The 23,371-nt window shown below is 40.8% G+C and overlaps 1 protein-coding gene across 8 annotated transcripts in view; it reads right to left on the reverse strand.

The window, feature by feature from the left end:
• The window catches only part of PSD3 (pleckstrin and Sec7 domain containing 3), a gene marked incomplete at its 3' end in the record, with an annotated part of 575,664 nt that overhangs the window by 310,001 nt on the left and 242,292 nt on the right, over nt 1–23,371 (reverse strand). For 6 of the 8 annotated variants that reach the window (XM_082608415.1, XM_082608413.1, XM_082608419.1 and 3 more), the window contains one exon: nt 17,628–17,672. The exons of the other annotated variants lie outside the window; for them this stretch is intronic. In XM_082608415.1, coding sequence (XP_082464541.1) covers nt 17,628–17,672 — 45 coding nt within the window. The remainder of the gene's footprint in view (nt 1–17,627; nt 17,673–23,371) is intronic. 8 annotated transcript variants of the gene reach the window in all.

Below are 23,371 nucleotides of genomic sequence, written 5' to 3' on the forward strand. Positions count from 1 at the left end.
TAATGTCCTTCAAATACAAAAGGAAAACCCTCTTTTCTCTGCATTTTCACCCTTCCTTACCAGCCTGCATACTGCCACCATGGATGTGATAAAACGTCTCCTTCACAAATATCCTACACAAGGTAAAAGCCCATGCTCTGCGGCATGTCGTTAAGGCCCTTCACAAGCCAACCCCAACTGCCCATTTAGACTAGTCACCTCCATCGTCTTCATGCTTGGGCCGCACAGAGACGTAAGCTGTGCTCTTACACCCCTTTCCCATGTCCTTCCCTTTGCCACTCCTGTCACCCCCACCCTAAAATCCTGGGGTTCCCAAAATTCTGCAAACTCAATGATCCTACAAGAACCCAAGTGAAATAACAGCTTTTCTAAGACTCGTACTCCAACCCCCCGGCTGCATTCTCAGAGCACCTGGATATTACAGCTCTGCTTTTTTAAAGTCCCACCTCTCTCACCTACCACTATCTTAAACTTCACTTTGTATCCACATCAGAAGAGTAGGCTGAGGTTATTCAACAGCCATCTGTTAAAAAAACACAGAACTGAGCAAGCAGCTGTGTCCACTTCCTTTGAGGTCTTCTGCGTTCTGCCAGCAATGACATGGGGCACTAACTTTCTAGTTCAGTATAACCAATCCCGAAAAGTTCTAAGGAGACTGACATCAGCAGAGGGTACCAGATACACTGTCTTAGTTCATATTTTCTTTGAATCTAAATTTTTTAAATGTCTTTAATTTTTTATTTAATTGTGGTAATAAAACTAGGATAAAAAAATAAACTAGGCTAAGGTGCGCCCCCTGCATTTAGAAAACAACAACAGTCACCTAGTTCAGTTTCATACATAAGCTAGTCAGAGGCAAGTCAGAAGAATCCCAAAGAGGGCAAGGAAACAACTCCAGTCACAAGTGGAATAAAAGAACTGGAAGGGAGCACTATGACCCGGCTGCCATTCTGCAAGCTGAGGATGCAGTCACAGAGGCCTGAAACCAGCAGACTCAGGGAAGCCAGAATGAAGTCGGTCAAGAAGAGTTCTAAGTACAACACCGTAAGTGAGATACACTTAAAACCCAGAAGCATAAATTGCCTCTAAGAAAGGAAAGGAAATCTTCTTGGCCACCATTATCTATAGCCTTTATTTCTCAGGCAGAGCAGAGATAGCACCTAATCTAATCTTTTAAAAACATATTCCTTTTATCAAAACTCTTTTTAAATATTTTATTTTTTATTGAAGCATAGTTATATTAGTTTCAGGTGTATGACAAAGTGATTCAGTAATACATACATATATATATATATATATATATATATATATATATATACTTTTTCAGATTCTTTTCCCTTATAGGTTATTACAAAATATTGAGTATAGTTCCTTGTGCTATACAGTAGGTCCTTGTTGGTTATCTTTTTTATATATAGTAGTATGTATATGTTAACCCCAAACTGCTAATTTATCCCTCTCCACCTCTTCCCCTTTGGTAACCCTAAGTGTGCTTTCTATGGCTGTGAGTCTATTTCTGTTTTGTATATTAAGTTCATTTGTACCAATTTTTTTTTATATCCCACATATAAGCGACATCATACAATACTTGTCTTTGTCTCGCTTACTTTACTTAGTATGATAATCTCTAGGTCCATCCATGTTGGTGCAAATGGCATTATTTCATTCTTTTCTATGACTGAGTAATATTCCATTGTTGATACACCACATCTTCTTTATCCACTGCTCTGTCGATGGGCATTTAGGTTGCTTCCATGTCTTGGCTATTGTAAACAGTGCTGCAATGAACACTGGGGTGCACGTGGCTTTTTGAATTGTGGTTTTCTCTGGATATATGTCCCTGAGTGGGACTGCAGGATTATATGGTAGCTCTATTTTTAGATTTTTAAGGAACCTCCATACTGTTCTCCATAGTGGCTGTACCTATTTACATTCCCACCAACAGTGTAAGAGGGTTCCTTTTTCTCCACACCCTCTCCAGCATTTATTATTCGTAGACTTTTTGATGATGGCCATTCTGATCAGTGTGAAGTGATACATCATTGCAGTTTTGATTTGCATTTCTCTAATAATTAGCAATGCTGAGCACCTTTATATGTGCCTCTGGGCCATGTGTATGTCTTCTTGGGAGAAACGTCTATTTAGATCTTCTGCCCATTTTTTGATTGGGTTGTTGGTTTTTTGATATTGAGCTGTATGGGCTGCTTGTATATTCTGGAGATTAAGCCCTTGTTGATCACATTGTTTGCAAATATTTTCTCCCATTCCATAGTTTGTTTTTTTGTTTTGCTTATGGTTTCCTTTGCTGTGCAAAAGCTTTTAAGTTTAATTAGGTCCCATTTGTTTACTTTTGTTTTTATTTCCATTTCTCTAGGAGATGGATCCAAAAAGATCTTGCTGCGATTTACATAAAAGAGTGTTCTGCGTACTTTTTCCACTAGGAGTTTTATAGCATCAAGTCTTACATTTAGGTCTTTAATCCATTTTGAGTTTATCATTGTGTATGGTGTTAGGAAGGGTTCTAATTTCCTTCTTTTACATGTTGCTGTCCAGTTTTCCCAGCACCACTTATTGAAGAGACTGTCTTTTCTCCGTTGTATATTCTTGCCTCCTTTGTCATAGATTAATTGACCATAGATGTGTGGGTTTATTTCTGAGCTCTCTAATCTGTTCCATTGATCTATGTTTCTGTTTTTGTGCCAGTACCGTACTGTCTTCATTACTTTGTAGTATAGTCTGAAGTCAGAGACCCTGATTCTTCCAGCTCTTTTTTTCTTTCTCAAGATTACTTTGTGTTTCCATACAAATTTTTAAATTTTTTGCTCCAGTTCTGTGAAAAATGCCATTGGTAATTTGTAGGGATTGCACTGAATCTGTAGATTGCCTTGGGTAATATAGTCATTTTGACAATATTGATTCTTCCAATCCAAGAACACAGTATATCTTTCCATCTGTTTGTATCATCTTTGATTTCTTTCATCAGGGTCTTATAGTTTTCAGAGTAAAGGTCTTTTGCCTCCTTAGGTAGGTTTATTCCTAGGTATTTTATTCTTTTTGATGTGAAGGTAAATGGGAGTGTTTCCTGAATTTCTCTTTCTGATCTTTCATTGTTAGTGTATAGAAATGCAGCAGATTTCTGCGTATTAATTTTGCATCCTGCAACTTTACCGAATTCATGGATGAGCTCTAGCGGTTTTCTACACCTCCTCTTGAGGGAGACGTACATGAGGTTATTCAGAACAGCTACAGCCCCTCCAGTGGTGCCATTTACCCAACAGTATCTAAGCAGTTAAGCCTGGGAGCAGTGCTTTCTAGAGGTTGTCTCAGGCAGAGCGTTGGCCTGACACAGGCCTCAGCACTCTTCTTACCTCAGGAAGAAGAAGGAATGTACACCAGGGGAGGGGGAGGGGGAGGGAGAGGGAGGGGGTGGGAGGGATAAGAAGAGAGGAAGGGAGCTAGAGAAGGAGAGAGCAGAGAGTGTGCAAGCATATGGGGGAAAACAGGAGACAGAGGAGAAAAGACCCTGAGTTTGATTCAAAGACTTGAAGGCGTGATACGTATAAAGTGCCCACAGTATATCCAGGCGGAGCTACCCGTGGGAACTCAGTACAGGCACAGCAGTTGCCCGCACCCTGATGGGTGCCATCACGGGGTGAGAGTCTATATGACCAAGGAACTCCGAAATGTGCCACCCTAAAACTATGTCTAGCAGAGTATTCATCTGAATAAAATTCCATTACAGTGAAAGAATTAGGAGGTCCCCTTAATTTATTAATGAGATTCTCCAGGCAAGCACTCAGTTTGCCAGTAAGGAACAACTATAAACTTAGAAGATGCTAAAAGCGAGTATCTGTTGAAAAGCTCCAGTTAGACTGCCAAGTTCAAACATGGGTTCCATCAGCCACCAGTTGTGGGTAAGTTCATTGTTCTGCGTGAGCCTCAGTTTGTTCATCTACAGAACGGAAAGAACGAGGTGCTATGAAGATTAAATGAGAAGATCTGTGTAAATGCTTAGGGCAGAGTCTGGCACTCGGTAAACAATAAATGTCAGCTGCCATCACCAGACCCATTTTCATCACTACAACCACCCCTTGCACCACTAAGATTACTACTCGGTTATTTGGATGATCAGGCGAGATCAGCATTTTGTTACATGTAAACTGCCATGTGTAATCATATACAAATATTAGCTCTCAGTATCAATGAATACTTGATTTTCCTAAAGAAAATTGCCTCAAATGAACCCATTTTTGATGTTTATATAGAATACATTTCTCTAGATGGGACCTACAAATGATTTCAGGGCCCTTGTAAGAGAACCATAAACAAAACCTAATAATCAAAACTCAGCACAGAGGCCAAAATTCAGTCTTTACCAATGATGAATTTTAGTAAGCGTCACCTAGAAGGTCTGCCTCCTCAGGGAACCTTTCACCTCACTCATTTTTCTCAGTCCTGCCTTCAGTGTTCCAGAAGAGGGCACCCGTGTGCGAGGCAGTGTACAGAGACTGACCAAGCTCACCAACGGAATGAGACAGGCTGAACGTGCCTTAGTAGCACTAATTTCCAGGAAACAATTGGACTCGTCACCCTTCTACAGGTTCAGACTCCTCTGGGCATGATCCAGAAGACAGGGGTTTTCACTTTTTTGCTTTTTGGGGTTGTTTTGTTTTTCTATACTAGGCTGCAGCTTATCTGGGCCAGCTCTCAAATAAGCATGTAATACCTGCAATACTATCAAATTTAATACAACCACATTATAAAAATTTAAAATGAATCATTTGCAAAGCAACTATGTCTAAATGTTGAGCTTGAAAATTAAGGAGAAAACAAATGATGCAAAAACATTTACATGTTCACTCTTTGCACAGAAGCTTCTTTGTGCAAAGTGGGATCAATGAATCCCAATTCCAGTGGGCAGGAAAGGAAGAGTGAATCATTTGCAGATAGACTAACCTGTTTTCCTGAGATATTCTTAAAATGTCATTGGAATTCTGAGTTTACAACTTTTATGAGAAACAGCTTTTGGCTATGTTGCTTCACTGCCTTGATATGGCATTAAAAATTTCTGATAACACCATATCACTCTCTACACTGACAAAAGAAAATAAAGGGGCAACTGCATTCCACTCCCTTGTAAACTAATAAGTAGATGGTCTGAAGCTGATCATCTCCTTTAATAATGTGATTAAAATACACTGCACAGGGAGGCACAGCCAAGATGGCAGAGTGGGAAGACACGGCGTTGGACTCTCCCCACAACTAGGGCACCTGCCGGCCACTGGGGGGGACTGTGACGACCAAGGAGACGGGAGGAAGCCCCAAGTGAACCAGTAGGAGGTAGGGGGGACTGAGGGGGGAGGAGAAGTAGAGGCCAGACAGGATCGGCAAGCCTGAGGCTGGGAAGATCAGGAGAGGCAGCGGGGAGGGACCCTCCGGAAGGAGTGGGACAGGAGTGGAGGGCAATCTTCTGGCCCACTCGGGCCAGGGAGCCTGCTGAGCTCCCAGGCTGATCCCCTGCCCTCCAAAGCCCCTTCAGGCCGCATGGGTCCCTGGGGGCACAGGAGGGAGGCTGGGGAGATCAGAAGAGGCAGGTGGGAGGAACCATCCAGGATGGGAGGAGCAGGAGAGGAGGGCGTTTGCCCCCCCACTCGAGCCCAGGAGGCCTGCTGGGCTCCCAGGCGGGGTCCCCTGCCCTCTCAGACCAGGGGTGAGGGGCACGCCTGAGCCCCTTGTGTTCCTTGAGCCTAAGCCCCACCCCCCACAGCCCCCAGGGCCTTTTCTAGCCCTGTGGGTCCTGAGCATAGGCCCTGCCCACCACCCAAACCTTGCCCTTGCTTAGGCACCGCCCTCCACAGCCAAGGCCTTTTCCCATTTTGTTCTTTTCCCTCTCCCTTTTTTACTATTGTGGTACTGATGTACCTTCCAGTTGTTGATTCATCTATATTTTAAATTTTATATTCTTTTCAATATATCTGTTAGTTTCCTAGTCTAATTTTATCTTCTACTTTGTTATTGCTCTCTTTTTTGCCACCCCACACAGCTTGCGGGATCTTGGTTCACGAGCTGGGCCTGGGCCGAAGCTCCTGCAGTGGGAGCTCCAAGTCTGAACCACTGGTCTAACAGAGAACCTCAGACCGCAGGGAATATTCATTGGAGTGAGGTCTCCAGGAGATCCTCATCTTAGCACCCAGACCAAGTTCTACCCAATAGCCTACAAACTCCAGCGTTGGAAGCCTCAGGCCAAGCAACCAGTAAGACAGGAATGCAATATCATTCATTAAAAAAAAGAGGAAAAAAAAATGAGATGGCAAAAAAATGTGTAACAGATGAAGGAGCAAGGTAAAAACCTACAAGACCAAATAAATGAAAGGGAAATAGGCAATCTATCTGAAAAAGAATTCAGAGTGATGATAGTAAAAATGATCCAGAATCTCAGAAATAGAATGGAGGCACGGATTGAGAAAATACAAGAAATGTTTAACATTTAGAAGAACTAAACAACAAACAAACAGAGATGAACAACACAGTAACTGAAATGAAAACTACATTAGAAAGAATCAATAACAGAATAACTGAGGCAGAAGAAGAAATAAGTGAGCTGGAAGACAAAATGGTGGAAATAACTGCCAAGGAGCAGAATAAAGAAAAAAGAGTTGAAGACAACCTCAGAGACCTCTGGGACAACACTAAACACACCAACATTCGAATTATAGGGGTCCCAGAAGAAGAAGAGAAAAGGAAAGGGTCTGAGAAAATATTTGAAGAGATTACAGTCAAAAACTTCTCTAACATGGGAAAGGAAATAGTCATCCAAGTCCAGGAAGCACAGAGAGTCCCATACAGGATAAACCCTAGGAAAAACACACCCAGACACATATTAACCAAACTAAAAAAAATTAAATTCAAAGAAAAAATATTAAAAGCAGCAAGGGAAAAACAAAAAATAACATACACAGGAATCCCAATAAGGTCATCAGCTGATTTTTCAGTGGAAACTCTGCAGGCCAGAAGGCAGTGGCAGGACATACTTAAAGTGATGAAAGAGAAAAACCCACAACCAAGATTACTCTACCCAGCAAAGATCTCATTCAGATTACATAGAGAAGTCAAAAGCTTTTCAGACAAGCAAAAGCTAAGAGAAATCAGCACCACCAAACCAGCTTTACAACAAATGCTAAAGAAACTTCTCTAGGTGGGAAACACGAGAGAAGAAAAAGACCTGCAAAAACAAACCAAAAGCAATTAAGAAAATGGTACTAGGAACCTACATATCAATAACAACCTTGAACATAAATGGATTAAATGCCCCAACCGAAAGACACAGACTGGTCTAGATACAAAAACAAGACCCATATATATGCTGTGAACAAAGGACACACTTCAGACCTGAAAGTAACACATACAGACTGAAAGTTGAGGGATGGAAAAAGATATTCCATGCAAATGGAAATCAAAAGAAAGCTGGAGCAGCAATACTTGTATCAGATAAAATAGATTTTAAAATAAAGACTGTTACAAGACATAAGGAGGGACACTACATAATGATCAAATGATCAGTCCAAGAAGAAGATATAACAATTATAAATGTTTATGCACCCAACATAGGAGCACCTCAATACATAAGGCAAATGCTAACAACCATGAAAGGAGAAATCGACAGTAACACACTAATAGTAGGGGACTTTAACACCCCACTTACACCAATGGACAGATCATCCAAACAGAAAATAAATAAGGAAACACAAGCTTTAAATGACACAATAGACCACAAAGATTTAATTGATATTTATAGAACATTCCACCCTAAAGTGGCAGAATACACTTTCTTCTCGAGTGCACATGGAACATTCTCCAGGATGGATCACATCTTGGGTCAAAAATCAAGCCTCACTAAATTTAAGAAAATTGAAATCATATCAAGCACCTTTTCTGACCACAACGCTATGAGACTAGAAACCACTTACAGGAAAAAAACTGTAAAAAACACAAATACATGGAGGCTAAACAGTGCACTACTAAATAACCAAGAGGTCACTGAAGAAATCAAAGAAGAAATTAAAGGATACAAAGAAACAAATGTCAATGAAAACACGACAACCCAAATCCCATGGGACGCAGCAAAAGCAGTTCTAAGAGGGCAGTTTATAGTAATTCAATCTCACCTCAAGAAACAAGAAAAATCTCAAATCATCTAACCCTACACTTAAAACAACAAGAGAAAGAAGAGCAAAGAAAACCCAAAGTCAGTAGAAGGAAAGAATCATAAAGATCAGAGTAGAAATGAATGAAATAGAAATGAAGAAAACAACAGCAAAGATCAATAAAACTAAAAGCTGGTTCTTTGAGAAGATAAGCAAAATTGATAAACCCTTAGCCAGACTGATCAAGAAAAAAAGGGAGGGGATGCAGATCAATAAAATTAGAAATGAAAAAGGAGAAATCACAACTGACACCGCAGAAATACAAAGGATTATAAGAGACTACTACAAACAACTATATGCCAATAAAATGGACAACCATGAAGAAATGGACAAATTCTTGGAAAGGTGTAATTTTCCAAGACTGAACCTGGAAGAATTAGAAAATATAAACAGACCTATCATAAGTAATGAAATTCAAACTGTAATTAAAAGTCTTCCAACAAACAAAAGTCCAGAACCAGAGGGCTTCACAGGCGAATTCTATCAAACATTTACAGAAGAGTTGACACCAATTCTTCTCAAACCCTTGCGAAAAACTGCAAAGGGAGAAACACTCCCAAATTCATTCTACAAAGCCACCATCACCCTGATACCAAAACCAGAAAAAGATATCACAAAAAAAGAAAATTATAGATCAATATCACTGATGAACATAGATGCAAAAATCCTCAACAAAACACTACAAACAGAATCCAACAGCACATTAAAAGGATCATACAGAATGATCAAGTGGGGTTTATCCCAGTGATGCAAGAATTCTTCAGTATAAGCAAATCAATCAATGTGATACACCACATCAACAAATTAAGCAGTAAAAACCATATGATCATCTCAATAGATGCAGAAAAAGCTTTTGACAAAATTCAACATTCATTTATGACAAAAACTCTCCAGAAAATGGGCATAGAGGGAACCTATCTCAACATAATAAAGGCCATATATGACAAACCCACAGCAAGCGTCATACTCAATGGTAAAAACTGAAAGCATTTCCACTAAGATCAGGAACAGGTCAAGGATGTCCACTCTTGCCACTCTTATTCAACATAGTTTTGGAAGTCTGAGCCACAGCAATCAAAGAAGAAAAAGAAATAAAAGGAATACAAATTGGAAAAGAAGTAAAACTGTCACTGTTTGACGATGACATGATACTTATACATAGAAAATCCTAAAGATGCCACCAGAAAACTACTAGAACTACTCAATGAATTCAGTAAGGCTGCAGGATACAAAATTAGTACACAGAAGTCTCTGGCATTCCTATACACCAACAACGAAAAATCAGAAAGAGAAATTAAGGAAACATTGCATTTACCACTGCAACAAAAAGAATAAAATACCTAGAAATAAACCTGCCTAAGGAGGCAAAAGACTTGTACTCAGAAAACAATAAAACACTGATGAAAGAAATCAAAGATGACATAAACAGATGGAGAAATATACCATGTTCTTGGATCGGAAGAATCAACATTGTGAAAATGACTATACTACCCAAAGCAATTTACAGATTCAATGCAATCTCTCTCAAAATACCAATGGCATTCTTCACAGAATCAGAACAAAAAGTCTTGCAATTCGTATGGAAACACAAAAGACCCCAAATAGCCAAAGCAATCTTGAGAAAGAAAAACGGAGTTGGAGCAATCAGGCTCCCCAACTTCAAACTATACCACAAAGCTACAGTAATCAAGACTGTATGGTACTGGCACAAAAAGAGAAATAGAGATCAGTGGTACAGGATAGAATGCCCAGAGATAAACCCACACACATATGGGCACCTAATTTACAACACAGGAGGCAAGAACACACAATGGAGAAAGACAGCCTCTTCAATAAGTGGTGCTTGGAAAACGGACAGTTACATGTAAAAGAATGAAATTAGAACACTCCCTAACACCATACACAAAAATAAACTCCAAATGGATTAAAGACCTAAATGTAAGACCAGACACTATAAAACTCTTAGAGGAAAACATAGGAAAAACACTCTTTGACACAAACCACAGCAAGATCTTTTTTCACCCACCTCCTAGAATAACAAAAATAAAAACAAAAATAAACAAATGGGACCTAATTAAACTTAAAAGCTTTTGCACAGCAAAGGAAACCATAAGCAAGACGAAAAGACAACTCTCAGAATGGGAGAAAATATTTGCAAACAAATCAACGGACAAAGGATTAATCTCCCAACTATACAAAGAGCTCATGGAGCTCAATATCAAAAAAAAAAAACCAGGGCTTCCCTGGTGGCGCAGTGGTTGAGAGTCTGCCTGCCAATGCAGGGGACACGGGTTCATGCCCCGGACTGGGAAGATCCCACATGCTGCGGAGTGGCTGGGCCCATGAGCCATGGCCGCTAAGCCTGCACGTCTGGAGCCTGTGCTCCACAATGGGAGAGGCCACAGCAGTGAGAGGCCTGCATACCGCAAAATAAAAATAAAAATAATTTTTAAAAAACCAAACAACCCAATTAAAAACTGGGCAGAAGACCTAAATAGACATTTTACCAAAGAAGACATACAGATGGCAAAGAGGTACATGAAAAGTTGCTCAACTTCACTAATTATTAGAGAAATGCAAATCAAAACTACAATGAGGTATCCCCTCACACCAGTCAGAATGGCATTATCAAAAAATCTAGAAACAATAAATGCTGGAAAGGGTGTGGTGAAAAGGGAACCCTCCTGCACTGTTGGTGGGAATGTAAATTGATACAGCCACTATGGAAAACAGTATGGAGGCTCCTTAAAAAACTAAAAATAGAACTACCATATGACCCAGCAATCCCACTACAGGGCATATACCCTGAGAAAACCATAATTCAAAAAGTGTCATGTACCGCAGTGTTCACTGCAGCACTATTTACAATAGCCAGGACATGGAACCAAACTAAATGTCCAGATGAATGGATAAAGAAGATGTGGCACACATATACAATGGAATATTACTCAGCTGTAAAAAGAAGCGAAATTGAGTTACTTGTAGTGAGGCGGATGCACCTAGAGTCTGTCATACAGAGTGAAATGAGTCAGAAAGAGACAAATAAATACCGTATGCTAGCACATATATATGGAATCTAAAAAAAAAGAAAAGAAAATGGTACTGATGATCTTAGCTGCAGGGCAGGAATTAAAGAGGAGGACATAGAGAAATGGACCTGAGGACATGGAGTGGGAGGGGGAAGCTGGGGCGAAGTGAGAGCAGCATCAACATATATACACTACTGAATGTTAGCTGGTGGGAAGCAGCAGCATAGCACAGGGAGATCGGCTCGGTGCTTTGCGATGACCTAGAGGGGTGGGATAGGGAAGGTGGGAGGGAGGCTCAAGAGGGAGGGGATATGGGGACATGTGTATGCACATGGCTGATTTGCTTTGTTGTGCAACAGAAACTAACACAGTATTGTGAAGCAATTATACTCCAATAAAGATCTATTTTAAAAAAATACACTGCACACTCACACTCTTCAGGAAACAAAACAGTCTGAATTTAGACAACACACCCATATTTCTACACAGAAAAACACTTGCTTATACAGGCCAAGATATCACATCCCTTCCTGTCTCTCCAAATTCAAGTTATCTAATTTTAAAATATTTTATTTAAAGGAAGGTATAATTTATTATTCATAAGTAAATAAATAAACCAATCAGCCAATCAATCAATCATAAACTCGTCAAAAACCTCCCTCCTGTGAATGAGGAGGAAGAAGGGAGGTGCTAGTTGGCCTCACAACACATGAAGAAGGACATTGTGTAAAAGGCTCTAACTGCCAGAGCCCAGCAATCTCCCTGCTGGGGTTCAGAAAGGACACTCTTATTGCCTAATTCAATACAACTATTATCAGGAAAGTTTAATACCCTTAGGCAGAATACTCACTATAACGCAGAATGAGATCAAGTCCACCTTCCAAAGAAAATTTATAGAAAGAAACATCAGATATTTTAAAATTTATTTTATTGAAGCATAGTTGATTTACAATGCTGTGTTAATTCCTACTGTACAGCAAACTGATTCAGTTACATATATATACATTCTGTTTCACATTATTTTCCATTATGGTTTATCACGGGTTTTTAAAGTTAAAAAATTGCCTGGGCTAGCTCCTCTTTGCTTTTTCTCTCTGAAATTCCTACCAAATAAAAAGAGAGGAACAGACAGATAAATAATAGTCACATACAATTCCTATACAAGAAAACTAATGACAATGTCTGTTTTGGTGTAATGCTTGTAACAACATAATTCCTTAGAGATTCACATTTTAATCTATCATTTAAAAAGTCATTCAAAAAGAATAAATTCCCAAACAGCCATGTGAAGACTCAATACACACCTTATTATTAGTGGTTAAATCCTAATTATCTAGTTTTTTTCTGGTTTCTTACAGTTTTTTTTTTTTTTTTGCATGTGTGATTATCTGATACTTGAAAATAATCAGTTTTCTATCACTAGGGTTATATTATTGAGGAAAAGTTATGGCTAAAAAATAATGGTTTTAAAGTACCATATTCTGGCCCTTCCTACCCCTAAGGGGAAAAAATGCTTAATTTCAACTTTAAAAATATGAAGCACTGAATTACCTTTAATCAGATCTCAAACCATCTTCCAATTATTTATATTAAGTAAATATAATAAATATAATATATAATAAATATAAATAAATATAATAAATGGATGTTCCATACATTTTAGAATGCAATGAATAATTTTTATGCAAAAATTTCTCTTCTGTCCACATTTGTGCTGAGTTGAATTAGTAATAGTATATATTCACTGGGCATCAGAAGCTGGGCAACAGAAGGTGGCCCAGGACTGGCCAGCGAGGGAATGTTTAAACTCTGACCAACATAATTGTCAACAGATACTCTACAAAGTAGATAATCCTTCCATAGATAATGACTTTGAAGTTAATACTGTAAGCAGTTTGCTACATAGTGTCATGTCAAGAGTTGGTGTACCTACTCCATTCCTGTGAATCCCTGTTTCCTCCAGAACACAGGTCAAGATGCACCCAAGCTGGTCTGGGATAGCTGGCCTCTTCTACCTCACAAGCAGTAGCCAAAGAGTTAGAAGACAGATCCTAATTCAAGTTGAGTGTGTGTGTGTGTGTGTTGTTTTTTTTTTTTTTTTAATCTATCCCTGCTAGAGGTCTCAACTTAGAACTTACTTCTTTTTAATTTAATTTGCTTGAGAATAGCAATCATTAGGGATAAACAAGTAAAAATTAACTCATTAAACTTAAGTATTCTACCCCTAAACCAAACATTACAAGTGCTCAAAAGTATACTTGTAAACATGAAGTTAGTTTGGCCACATACCTCTGCCCCTCGCATGTCAAGGTTCTAAACAACGTTATCCAGCCAGAGAACCATATGGGTTCCACTCTCCTCTGTTCTCTCTTCTAACTGTTCCATCTTGTGAAGAACAAGAGGCTTTATGGATACTTTCTGTGGTTAGATATCATCCAGTTTTTACCATCTCTATTTGTGCTTTCTGCCCTCTCTTCAAATTCTTACAAATACCTGTTTCCACTGTCCCATCCGTGCTCAGCTTGGCTGCACCTCTCTGGTGCACTCAGAACTGCACATCAGCCCCCAGGCCCCTGTCCTGCTGGCACATCCGCCTCGTGGCTTATAGTAAAATAATGATACCACGAAATTCTTTGTTTTTTATTCCCTCTGTTTTAGACAAGACTAGAGTTTTTTTGAAGTACTGGTTTTTACAGTTAATTCTAGAAGTTTATGGCCAACTCCTGAAACATCACCATTCAAAAGGTCACAGACACTCTCTAACCAATGCCTTTTACAATAATATTTTTAAGTTTATCTAATATTTTTTAAAGCTTTTCTATATCCCACTGCACCAAGAAAACATTTAAGATAATTAGTATTAAAACTTTCCTTCTCCAATTTCAAGAAAACACAAACATACCGAGTTCCAAAATGCTAAACTTTAAAATTATGGGTAAATATTCCTTGTGAGAAAAATTACAAAGTAAAGGGAGGTTACATGAACTTAAGACCAGTATTTATAATCAATACCTAACAAAATCAAATGAAAACTCTTGATTTTTCTCTAACAAAATTGAATGTTAATCTGGAGGGCTGCGTGTAAATTAATGAAGTTAGAACACTCCTTCACACCATAGACAAAAATAAACTCAAAATGGCTTAAAGACTTAAATAAAAGACATGACAACATGTCTTCTTGTCCTAGAAGAGAACATAGGCAAAACATTCTCTGACACAAATCATACCAAGGTTTTCTTAGGTCAGTCTCCCAACACAAAAACAAAAATAAACAAATAGGACCTAATCAGATTTATAAGCTTTTAAACAGCAAAGGAAAGCATCAACAAAATGAAAAGACAACATATGGTGTGGGAGAAAATATTTGCAAACAATGCAACCAACAAGGCTTAATTTCCAAAATATACAAACAGCACGTACAGCTCAATATCAAAAAAAAAAAAGCTCCAATTCAATCAAAACGTGAGCAGAACATCTAAATAGATATTCTCCAAAGATGACATACAGATGGCCAACAGGAGCATGAAAAGATGCTCAACATCGCTAATTATTAGAGAAATGCAAATCAAAACTACAATGAGGTATGCACCTCACACCAAACAGAATGGTCATCATCAAAAAGACTACAAATAATAAATGCTGGAAAGGTTGTGGAGAAAAAGGAACCCTCCTACACTGTTGGTGGGAATGTAAATTGGTGCAGCCACTGTGGAGAACAATATGGAGGTTCCTTAAAAAACTAAAAATTGAGTTACCATATGATCCAGCAATCCCACTCCTGGGCATACATATGGAAAAGATGAAAACCCTAATTTGAAAAGACACATGCACCCCAATGTTCATAGCAGCACTATTTACAATAGTCAAGACATGGAAGCAACCCAAGTGTCCATCGACAGATAACTGGATAAAGAAGATGTGGTATATATATATACAATGGAATATTACCGAGCCATAAAAAAAGAATGAAATAATGCCATTTGCAGCAACACGGATGGACCTAGAGATTATCATACTAAGTGAAGTAAGTCAGACAAAGACAAATACCATGATATCACTTACATGTGGAACCTAAATGAACCTATTTACAAAACAGAAAGAAACTCACAGACACAGAAAAGAAATGGTTACCAAAGGGGAAAGGGGAGGAGGGATAATTTAGGATTTTGGAATTAACAAATTCACACTACTATATATGAAACAGATAAACAAGAAGGTCCTACTGTATAGCGCAGGAAACTATATTCAATATCTTGTAATACCCTATAATGGAAAATAATCTGAAAAAATATATGTAACTTATATATGTATAACTGAATCACTCTGCTGTACACCAGAAACTAATACAACATTGTAAAGCAACTTCACTTCAATTAAAAAGAAAAAAACTGAATATTAATAATTTCTCTCACTTGTTGACCAGTTTCTGTGGAAATGAAGAATATTTCCCCCGGTAATTCAAACACTGCTCCATACTGCTTTAATACCAAACTTTTGGACTTTTACACACACATACACAAATAACCCACCTACACACACACACACACACACACACACACAGAGCTTACTCCATATGGCTTATGAACTTCTATGCCCATGGCTTCAAATAATTTTTTGAACCATAATCTATTCCATCACTTCAAACTTCATTTTGAGGAAGGGGTAGGAGGAAAAGAAAATTTTCCTCGAGGACAAATACACTCCATACTATAAAAAATAGGAATGGCCAGTAAGCTGAGTATTCTTTAACTTCTAAACCCACCCCTTGCAGATTCACAATGCAGGTGAGTACTCTTCGTACTAAAGACTTAGAAGTTCTTCAGAAAAGAGTTTTACTTTGTTTAACCTTGATAAAATCACTTTTGTTGTTTTGTTTTGTTTACTACCCTTTTAATTTCTATCCTACATGGAACACACACTCTGTGAAACATGCATTCAAAGTTTCACTAAGCTATTCAATTTACAAAATAAGATGCTTTTTTACCAGACAAACTTAGGTTTGGGAGGAGCCATGAGAGGGTCTTCAGTGGCCTGAAACTACTAGATGGCCCAGGCTGAGCGAGCATCAGACTTCAAAGAAGAAAAGCAAAGAGAGGGAGAAGATTTGGTCATATATACACCTTAAAAAGGAATCACCATGCAGAGCCCCAGACAGCACCTGTCCATCCAGCCCAGTTCCTCGGAGGGTGTCACTTGGGCATCACTTGAGAGGAGGGGGGCAAACCTGTGTCCCTTCTTCAGTACTACAGTCCATCCCCCAGAGTGTGTTCCTAACACCCTTTCACCCCACCACACTCTTAAGAGCAATACCCCATGACACGGTGCAAGAAAAAAAGCAGAAACATCCTCAAACTCAACTTTTAAAATGGCAAGAGGGAATGACCTAGCTGTGATGTCCTGGGCCAATATCCCCCTAGTGACAGTCCCTCTGCTTCCTTACCTAAATACCATAAGGTGCGGATGTGATCCACTTAGCAATTCCCAACTATCTGCTGCAAGAAGCTGCATATCAGAGGTGAACCCAGAAGGCAGCATGCACTTAGATTTTGTGACTTTCAGAGAACACAGCCATTTCAGAATGAAATTCACCATAGACATATAAAATATACTGTCCTCACTAGTACATTAACTTCATATAGATCTTGTCTTTTTTATAAAATAAAAAATACGTATCAGGGACTTCCCAGGTGATCCACTGGTGAAGAATCCGCCTTACAATGCAGGGGACGCAGGTTCGATCCCTGGTCAGGGAACTAAGATCCCACATGCCACCACAACTACTGAGCTCACGCACCTCAACTAGAGCCCACGTGCCACAACTACAGAGCCCACGCACTCTGGAACCCGCGTGCCAAAACTACAGAGCCCATGTGCCCTGGAGCCTACGCACCACAACTAGAGAGAGAAAACCCACACGCCACGACTAGAGAGAAGCCCACGCGCTGCAACAAAAGATCCCACATGCTGCAACGAAAATCCCACGTGCCGCAACTAAGATCCGACGCAGCCAAAAGTAAATAAAATAAATAAATAATAAGTAAATCTAAAAAAAAAAATACATGTCAGATGACCCAGTTCAGATATTTTAAAGTTTAGAGAACAAGAGCATGTGCTTGCCCACCCTTCTCCTGAGTCCTGGCACCTCTGAGCTCCTATCTCAGCATATACACTCACTCAAAGATGATCATTCAACCCAGTCATTCAGCTCTATGAAGTTTTTATTTATGCTTTATTTTTAATTTTATTTCTGAAGTATATGATAAGTAATATCACTCTGGTTTTATGTGGCAGTAAGAAAAAGAGGGAGGGGGGAAGGAGGACAAAGAAATGAAAACACTAAGCCAAGAGCCAGAAAAACTCCCAAGAAGCCAAAAAAAAAAAAAAAAAATCCTACCTGTCTGGAGCTTCCATTTGGAGGACACACTCCTTCCTTTGGGATCTGAAGAAAACAGAATGTCCTTTGGTACCACTCTTAAAATTCATTTTTAAATTTCTCCTTCAACTACACAGTCAAATCACCGAGACAGTTTTACTTTCACATTCTGAATTCCTATCCTTGGAACTAGGGCTGATAAAATAAAACCTAAATACACTTTAAGTCAATCTCGCCAGTCCTCTCAAAAGATCTTTACCCCAACCACTTAAAGTAAGAAAATACCAGTCAAGTAACAAAAATAGCAAAGGTGTGATTTCTCCCCTCCCCTTTACGCACCAGAGGTGTTAAAGGTCCTGCCCTACTGGAGATCAGCCTGGCTTTTTGGTCCTTCCACGGGAGATCCTAAATTCTGCAATTTGCTGCAATGCCACCAGCCCCAAGTCACCGAAGAGCTGACGTTTCTGCACCTTGTCACAGTGTTGTCACATGCTAGTCACTTCAGAGCAACCAAAAGACTTGCAGAAGCAATTCCCATTGGTACCACTTAAAACTTGCCAAAGTTTGCGGAAAGCTCATTATTAAAAATGTGAATACCACTACCTGCTCTCTCCCCTTACAGTTACAGATGGTGCTTTACACTACACACACCCATGTTCATAAATGTTTACTAATATCTGGGGATAAGGCCTGGAAAGCACTACATATCAATTTAATGGAGGGAAAAAAAGTGAGGCTCAGAAAGACTAAATGACTTTCCCAAAGACACAAAGCTGCTTAGATACAAAATTGGAATTGAACCCACATCTGTCTTTAATCCTAGAGTATTTTCCACAGTAAACAATCCACTGCACTAATATAAACCTTGAATAAAACTGAAAGGCAAAGCCACTAAGGAAAAAAATTACGGGTCTGGAGACTCAAACAGACCTAGTCTCAGGTCTCAGTCCCAGCAAGTTGTGTCACCTCTCTCAGCCTCAGTTTCCTCATCTGCAAATAATGAGGATCATAATACCTGCCTTAAAAATCAGTCACTCAAAAATAGTGTTTACTATTAAAAATTTTTAAAGATTTCAGTGGTTTCTCTTTCCCAGAATTCTTAACTTTACAAAATAGAAATAGAAAAAAAGTTCCCCACAACTCACCAGAATAAATCTAAGAGCTATGTACCAATGCCTAAAGCACATACTTCATTATCCATGATAAACGTTGGCAAAGAAATCTGCAGTGGTTGGAGGGAGCAGTTCATAAAAGAAGAACGAGATAAGTGCTTTGTTCAACACATACCTGACTGTGATACGGACACTGGGAAGCAGCAAACCAGCCCCAAGTCAGAGCACCAGGAACATACAGTGCGCCGGGGCTTACACCAATCCAGCGCCACCTCTTTAACGAAGACTTTCAACAAACAAGGGCCAAGAGTCACCCTCTTTCCATGTGTCCCCCAAAACAGTATTCCATAAAACCCTAGTGCTTCAGGCTATGGAAATTAGAGCTGTACAAAAAACAAAAACACTTTTTACCTTTCCAGCATTTCTCAAAGTTATCTGACATGAATCCTTTTGTGCCAAGAACATCTATTAATACCTAGAGAAATACAATTCGGAAAACCCTGACTTACTGCTATGCTGTTATATACTAGCACGGTTTCTCAAATATATGTGTGCATTAGAATCACCCGGGAAAATGTTATAAAGGCAACTTCTCCAGCCCTACCCCAGACCTAAAGTTTGAGAACCAAAGGGTTACTTATATTTCAAATAAGCATCACAGGCTATAACAAATTTAAAACTGCTGTACCAGTAGTTTGAGCATTATCAGTTATCTCTCATTGTAAAGACCACCAGTAGCTCTCAAAATTCAATACCTGTTAGAGTCACCTGGGAAGCTCATTTAAAAACACGTATCACTGGGCATCACCCCTAAAACTTCAGATTGACAGGCTCTGGGCTGCCGTCCAGTTTGAGAATCACACCTATAGAAAGTTTAACTGAAAGTTCAATGTCTGCTGGCTATAAGCATCCTCACCCTAACCTTTATATTCTGTGAGGGTAAGTAACAATTAGGGATATGAGTGCTGAGGGGAATGGAGCCCTGCTCATGGGGAAGAAGTATCAATAACTCAAAGAGTTTCAATATTATTTTGAATGAAGATGATTTCAGTATTTGCTTTAGGATAAGAAATGATGATTCATACTTTGAACATTACACTTTAACTGATCAGTATTTTTGACGGACTGAGAATGACCTGTGGAAATCTGATGTCTTTCCTAGCCTCCATGGGCAGCTCATTGCTGTATTTAAAACTACTGGCAGAATCAGAATATCAGACAGGATCTGTGTAGTTGATACACAGCCACTTTGTCTGGTCAGATGCCTAGGTTCTTCCGTATTTTCTCCCATTATAGCAAAAGGTACTGTGTGATCGTTTAATTTTATGTATCTTGACTGTGCCCCAGCATGCCCATATACATGGTTGAACATTATTTCTAGGAGAGTCTGTGAGGGTGTTTCTGGAAGGGATTAACACTTGAATTAGTGAAATGAGTAAAGCAGACGTCCCTCCTCAATGTGGGGCAGAGATCATCCAGTCCACTGAGGGCCTCAATAAAACCAGAAGGGGGAAGAAGGCAGAGTGTCACCCACCCCTGCCTGACTGCTGAACTGGGACATCAATATTCTCCTGCCCTCATCACTCCTGGCCTTCAAACTCAGGTTAGAATGTACAGCATCAGCGCTCCAGCTCCAAGGTCTTTAAACTACACCACCAGCAAGCCCAGGTCTCCAGGGGGCAGATCGTGGAACTTCTCAGCAAGCCAATTCGTTATAATAAATCTCACTCTTTACATGAGATTCTATTGATTCTATTTCTCTGAAGAACCCTGATTAGTAAAGGTACACTACACTCAACATGAATTGGTACAATTGTTGGATCCAAACAGCGTAAGATCAGCAGCAATTTTCCTTCTAACTGAAGTCCGACTTCTTGTAGGACTCACCAAATGGTATAATGTCTTATTATTTTATATTCCTTGTGATGTAAATGAGTTCCTTCTGTACCTTTCTCTTAGAGAAATAAAAATGTTACTGTTAAGGAGGAACAGAGTTGTATTACACAAAACGGATTCCAGAAACACGTGCTGTGTTATCACGGAAGTTTGAGAGTGAATGTCAGCCTGGGCAAAGGCCCTCTGGAAAATTTTTGAAGGTTTTGGTTTGTTTTTTTTTTTCTTTTTTTTTTTGCGGTACACGGGCCTCTCACTGTTGTGGCCTCTCCCGTTGCGGAGAGCACAGGCTCCAGACACACAGGCTCAGCAGCCATGGCTCACGAGCCTAGCCACTCCGTGGCATGTGGGATCTTCCCGGACCGGGACACGAACCCGTGTCCCCTGCATCGGCAGGCGTACTCTCAACCACTGCGCCACCAGGGAAGCCCTGGTTTGTATTTTTAAAAAATCCTATTCTGGCTATACATACCCAAGGGTCAAGTTCCATTTTATACTCACAACTCTGATATGAGTATTTCTATTCAGAGAGAGCATGTCTTCTATCTTTCAGATGTACTGTAAGTTCTGAACTATACGCACTGGTAAGACAATTAACATCAGCTCACACTAAAGTGACAGGAAGAGTACGATGGCTGTGACACTGTTTCATACAATGTTAACATCATGGTTAAGAGCAGAGGCTTAAGGCCTTGCAGAGATCAAGACGGTGGAATAAAAGGACATGGAGCTCAGCCCCTCCCACAAATGCATCAGAAATACATCTACCTGTGGAGCAATTCTCATAGAACACCTAATGACACTGGCAGAAGACCTCACAAAACCAAAGCTGCAAGAAAGAAAACCACTTAACTAGGCAGGAAGAAATGAACAGGGATGGGACCTATGACTCTGGGAGGGAGCTGTGAGAGAAGAAAGGTTCCCTCACCCTCTGAACCCCCTTCGCAGCTGGGAGATCAGCTGGGACAGACAGAGCCAAAGAGTCTCAGAGGAGAGTGCAGCAGCTGGCCTGCAGCAGGCAGGACAAAGAGAGACCAGCACAGACGGTCCTGGCCACCTTGCTGCACTCCCCAGCCCGAGACACATGACTGAAACTCCAGCTTCAGCGAACAGACCCAGGGACAGGACTGGGGTTGGCTGTGCAGAGACAACCCAAAGGGCCCGGAGTGTGGTCCAGGCTGCAGGTGGGGGTGTGTGCTGGACAGAGCCTAGGTGCACCACAGGAGCTCCACTGTCAACGCACACAGGAAGGGGTGGACCGCGATCCAGTCACAGCAGCCTCATTCTCAGTGTGCTCATGGGCAGGCACGGCTCCGCCTCTACAAGCTCTGGGAGCACACAAGCACAGGCGGGTTGCCCACACGCAAAGACAGGGCTGAAATCTGAGCCAATTCCTGCAGTTGCGCAACTTCAGAGGATTTATGCCACCAGGAGGTTTGTGAGCCCAGCGCTGGCAGGACATTCAAGCAGATGACAGGCACCCCCCTGGGTGGAACAGGACCAGTGTCCGCAGTGGTGGGCTTTATGGGCAGGCACACGCAAAGGCGGGGCTGGGGTTTGGGCTGATTCCCTGCACTACCACAGCAGGTCCAGGGGCGCCACTGCAGTGTGTCCAGGTGCCGGACTTCGGCAGATCTGCATCTGCAGCTTTCTGAGCGCAGCACCTGAGGGACATTTGGGCCGACTGCCAGAATTCTCACGACTAAGGCAGGCCGGCAATGACAAGAACAGTGTACTTTGTGAGCGCACACAAGAGGTAACAGGTGACATCAGAGTACACCTCCCAAAGGACAACTCCTGCAGAGGAACACTCAGTGGCTCCTCTTGCGGCGGGAGTGCTCCAGTCCTGCCTGCCTCACACAGCAGCTCAGAACCGGATCTAGGGACGTCTCTGCTCCAGCAACTGGGAAGCAGACCCTGCTGCTGACGGTGCTGTGACAACCACAGAGGAAAGAGGAGGACCCACCCAAAATCCAGGGCAGGCGCTGGTCCCCACAACACTCATCACACCCACTCTCAAGGGGATAAGAGCCAGCACACCCTGAGGAAAGATGTGGCAAGCATCCATACTAAAAACGGCCCTCACACCAAAAATATTAGACTCAGGCAGGCTACCCAGGGAAGCTCCCACATAAAAACAGTAGATAACTGTTTCAAGACCACAGTAGATAACTGTTTCTTCTAAAGTTATACAGTGCGAGAAAAATGAGTAACACGAAGAAGCAGACGAACCAACCCAAATAAAAGACCACGAGAAAGTCCCCGAAGTAACAGTGAAATTGACCACTCCAGTCCACTAGACCCGAAGTCCAAAAAGGAGATGATAAAAGTGCTGAAAGAACGAAGAAAGGCTGTAGATAGAAATGCAGACCACTGTAACGAGGAACCAGAAACTATAAGGAGGAGCTGATCAAAAATAGACAGCTCGGGCTTCCCTGGTGGCGCAGTGGTTGAGAGTCCGCCTGCCAATGCAGGGGACATGGGTTCGTGCCCCGGTCCGGGAAGATCCCACATGCCGCGGAGTGGCTGGGCCCATGAGCCATGGCCGCTGAGCCTGCACGTCCGGAGCCTGTGCTCCGCAGCGGGAGAGGCCACAGCAGTGAGAGACCCGCGTAACACACACACACACACAAAAACAGACAGCTCAACTGCCGAGACGAAAATAAAGATAAAGGCAATAAATAGCAAGCTAAGTGATGGAGAACAATGAATAAGCAATCCGGAAGACAAAATAATGAAAACCACTCCATCAGAACAGCA

Source organism: Mesoplodon mirus (genome assembly GCF_964341445.2).
Source record: "Mesoplodon mirus genome assembly, chromosome: 20".
NCBI lineage: Eukaryota > Metazoa > Chordata > Mammalia > Artiodactyla > Ziphiidae > Mesoplodon > Mesoplodon mirus.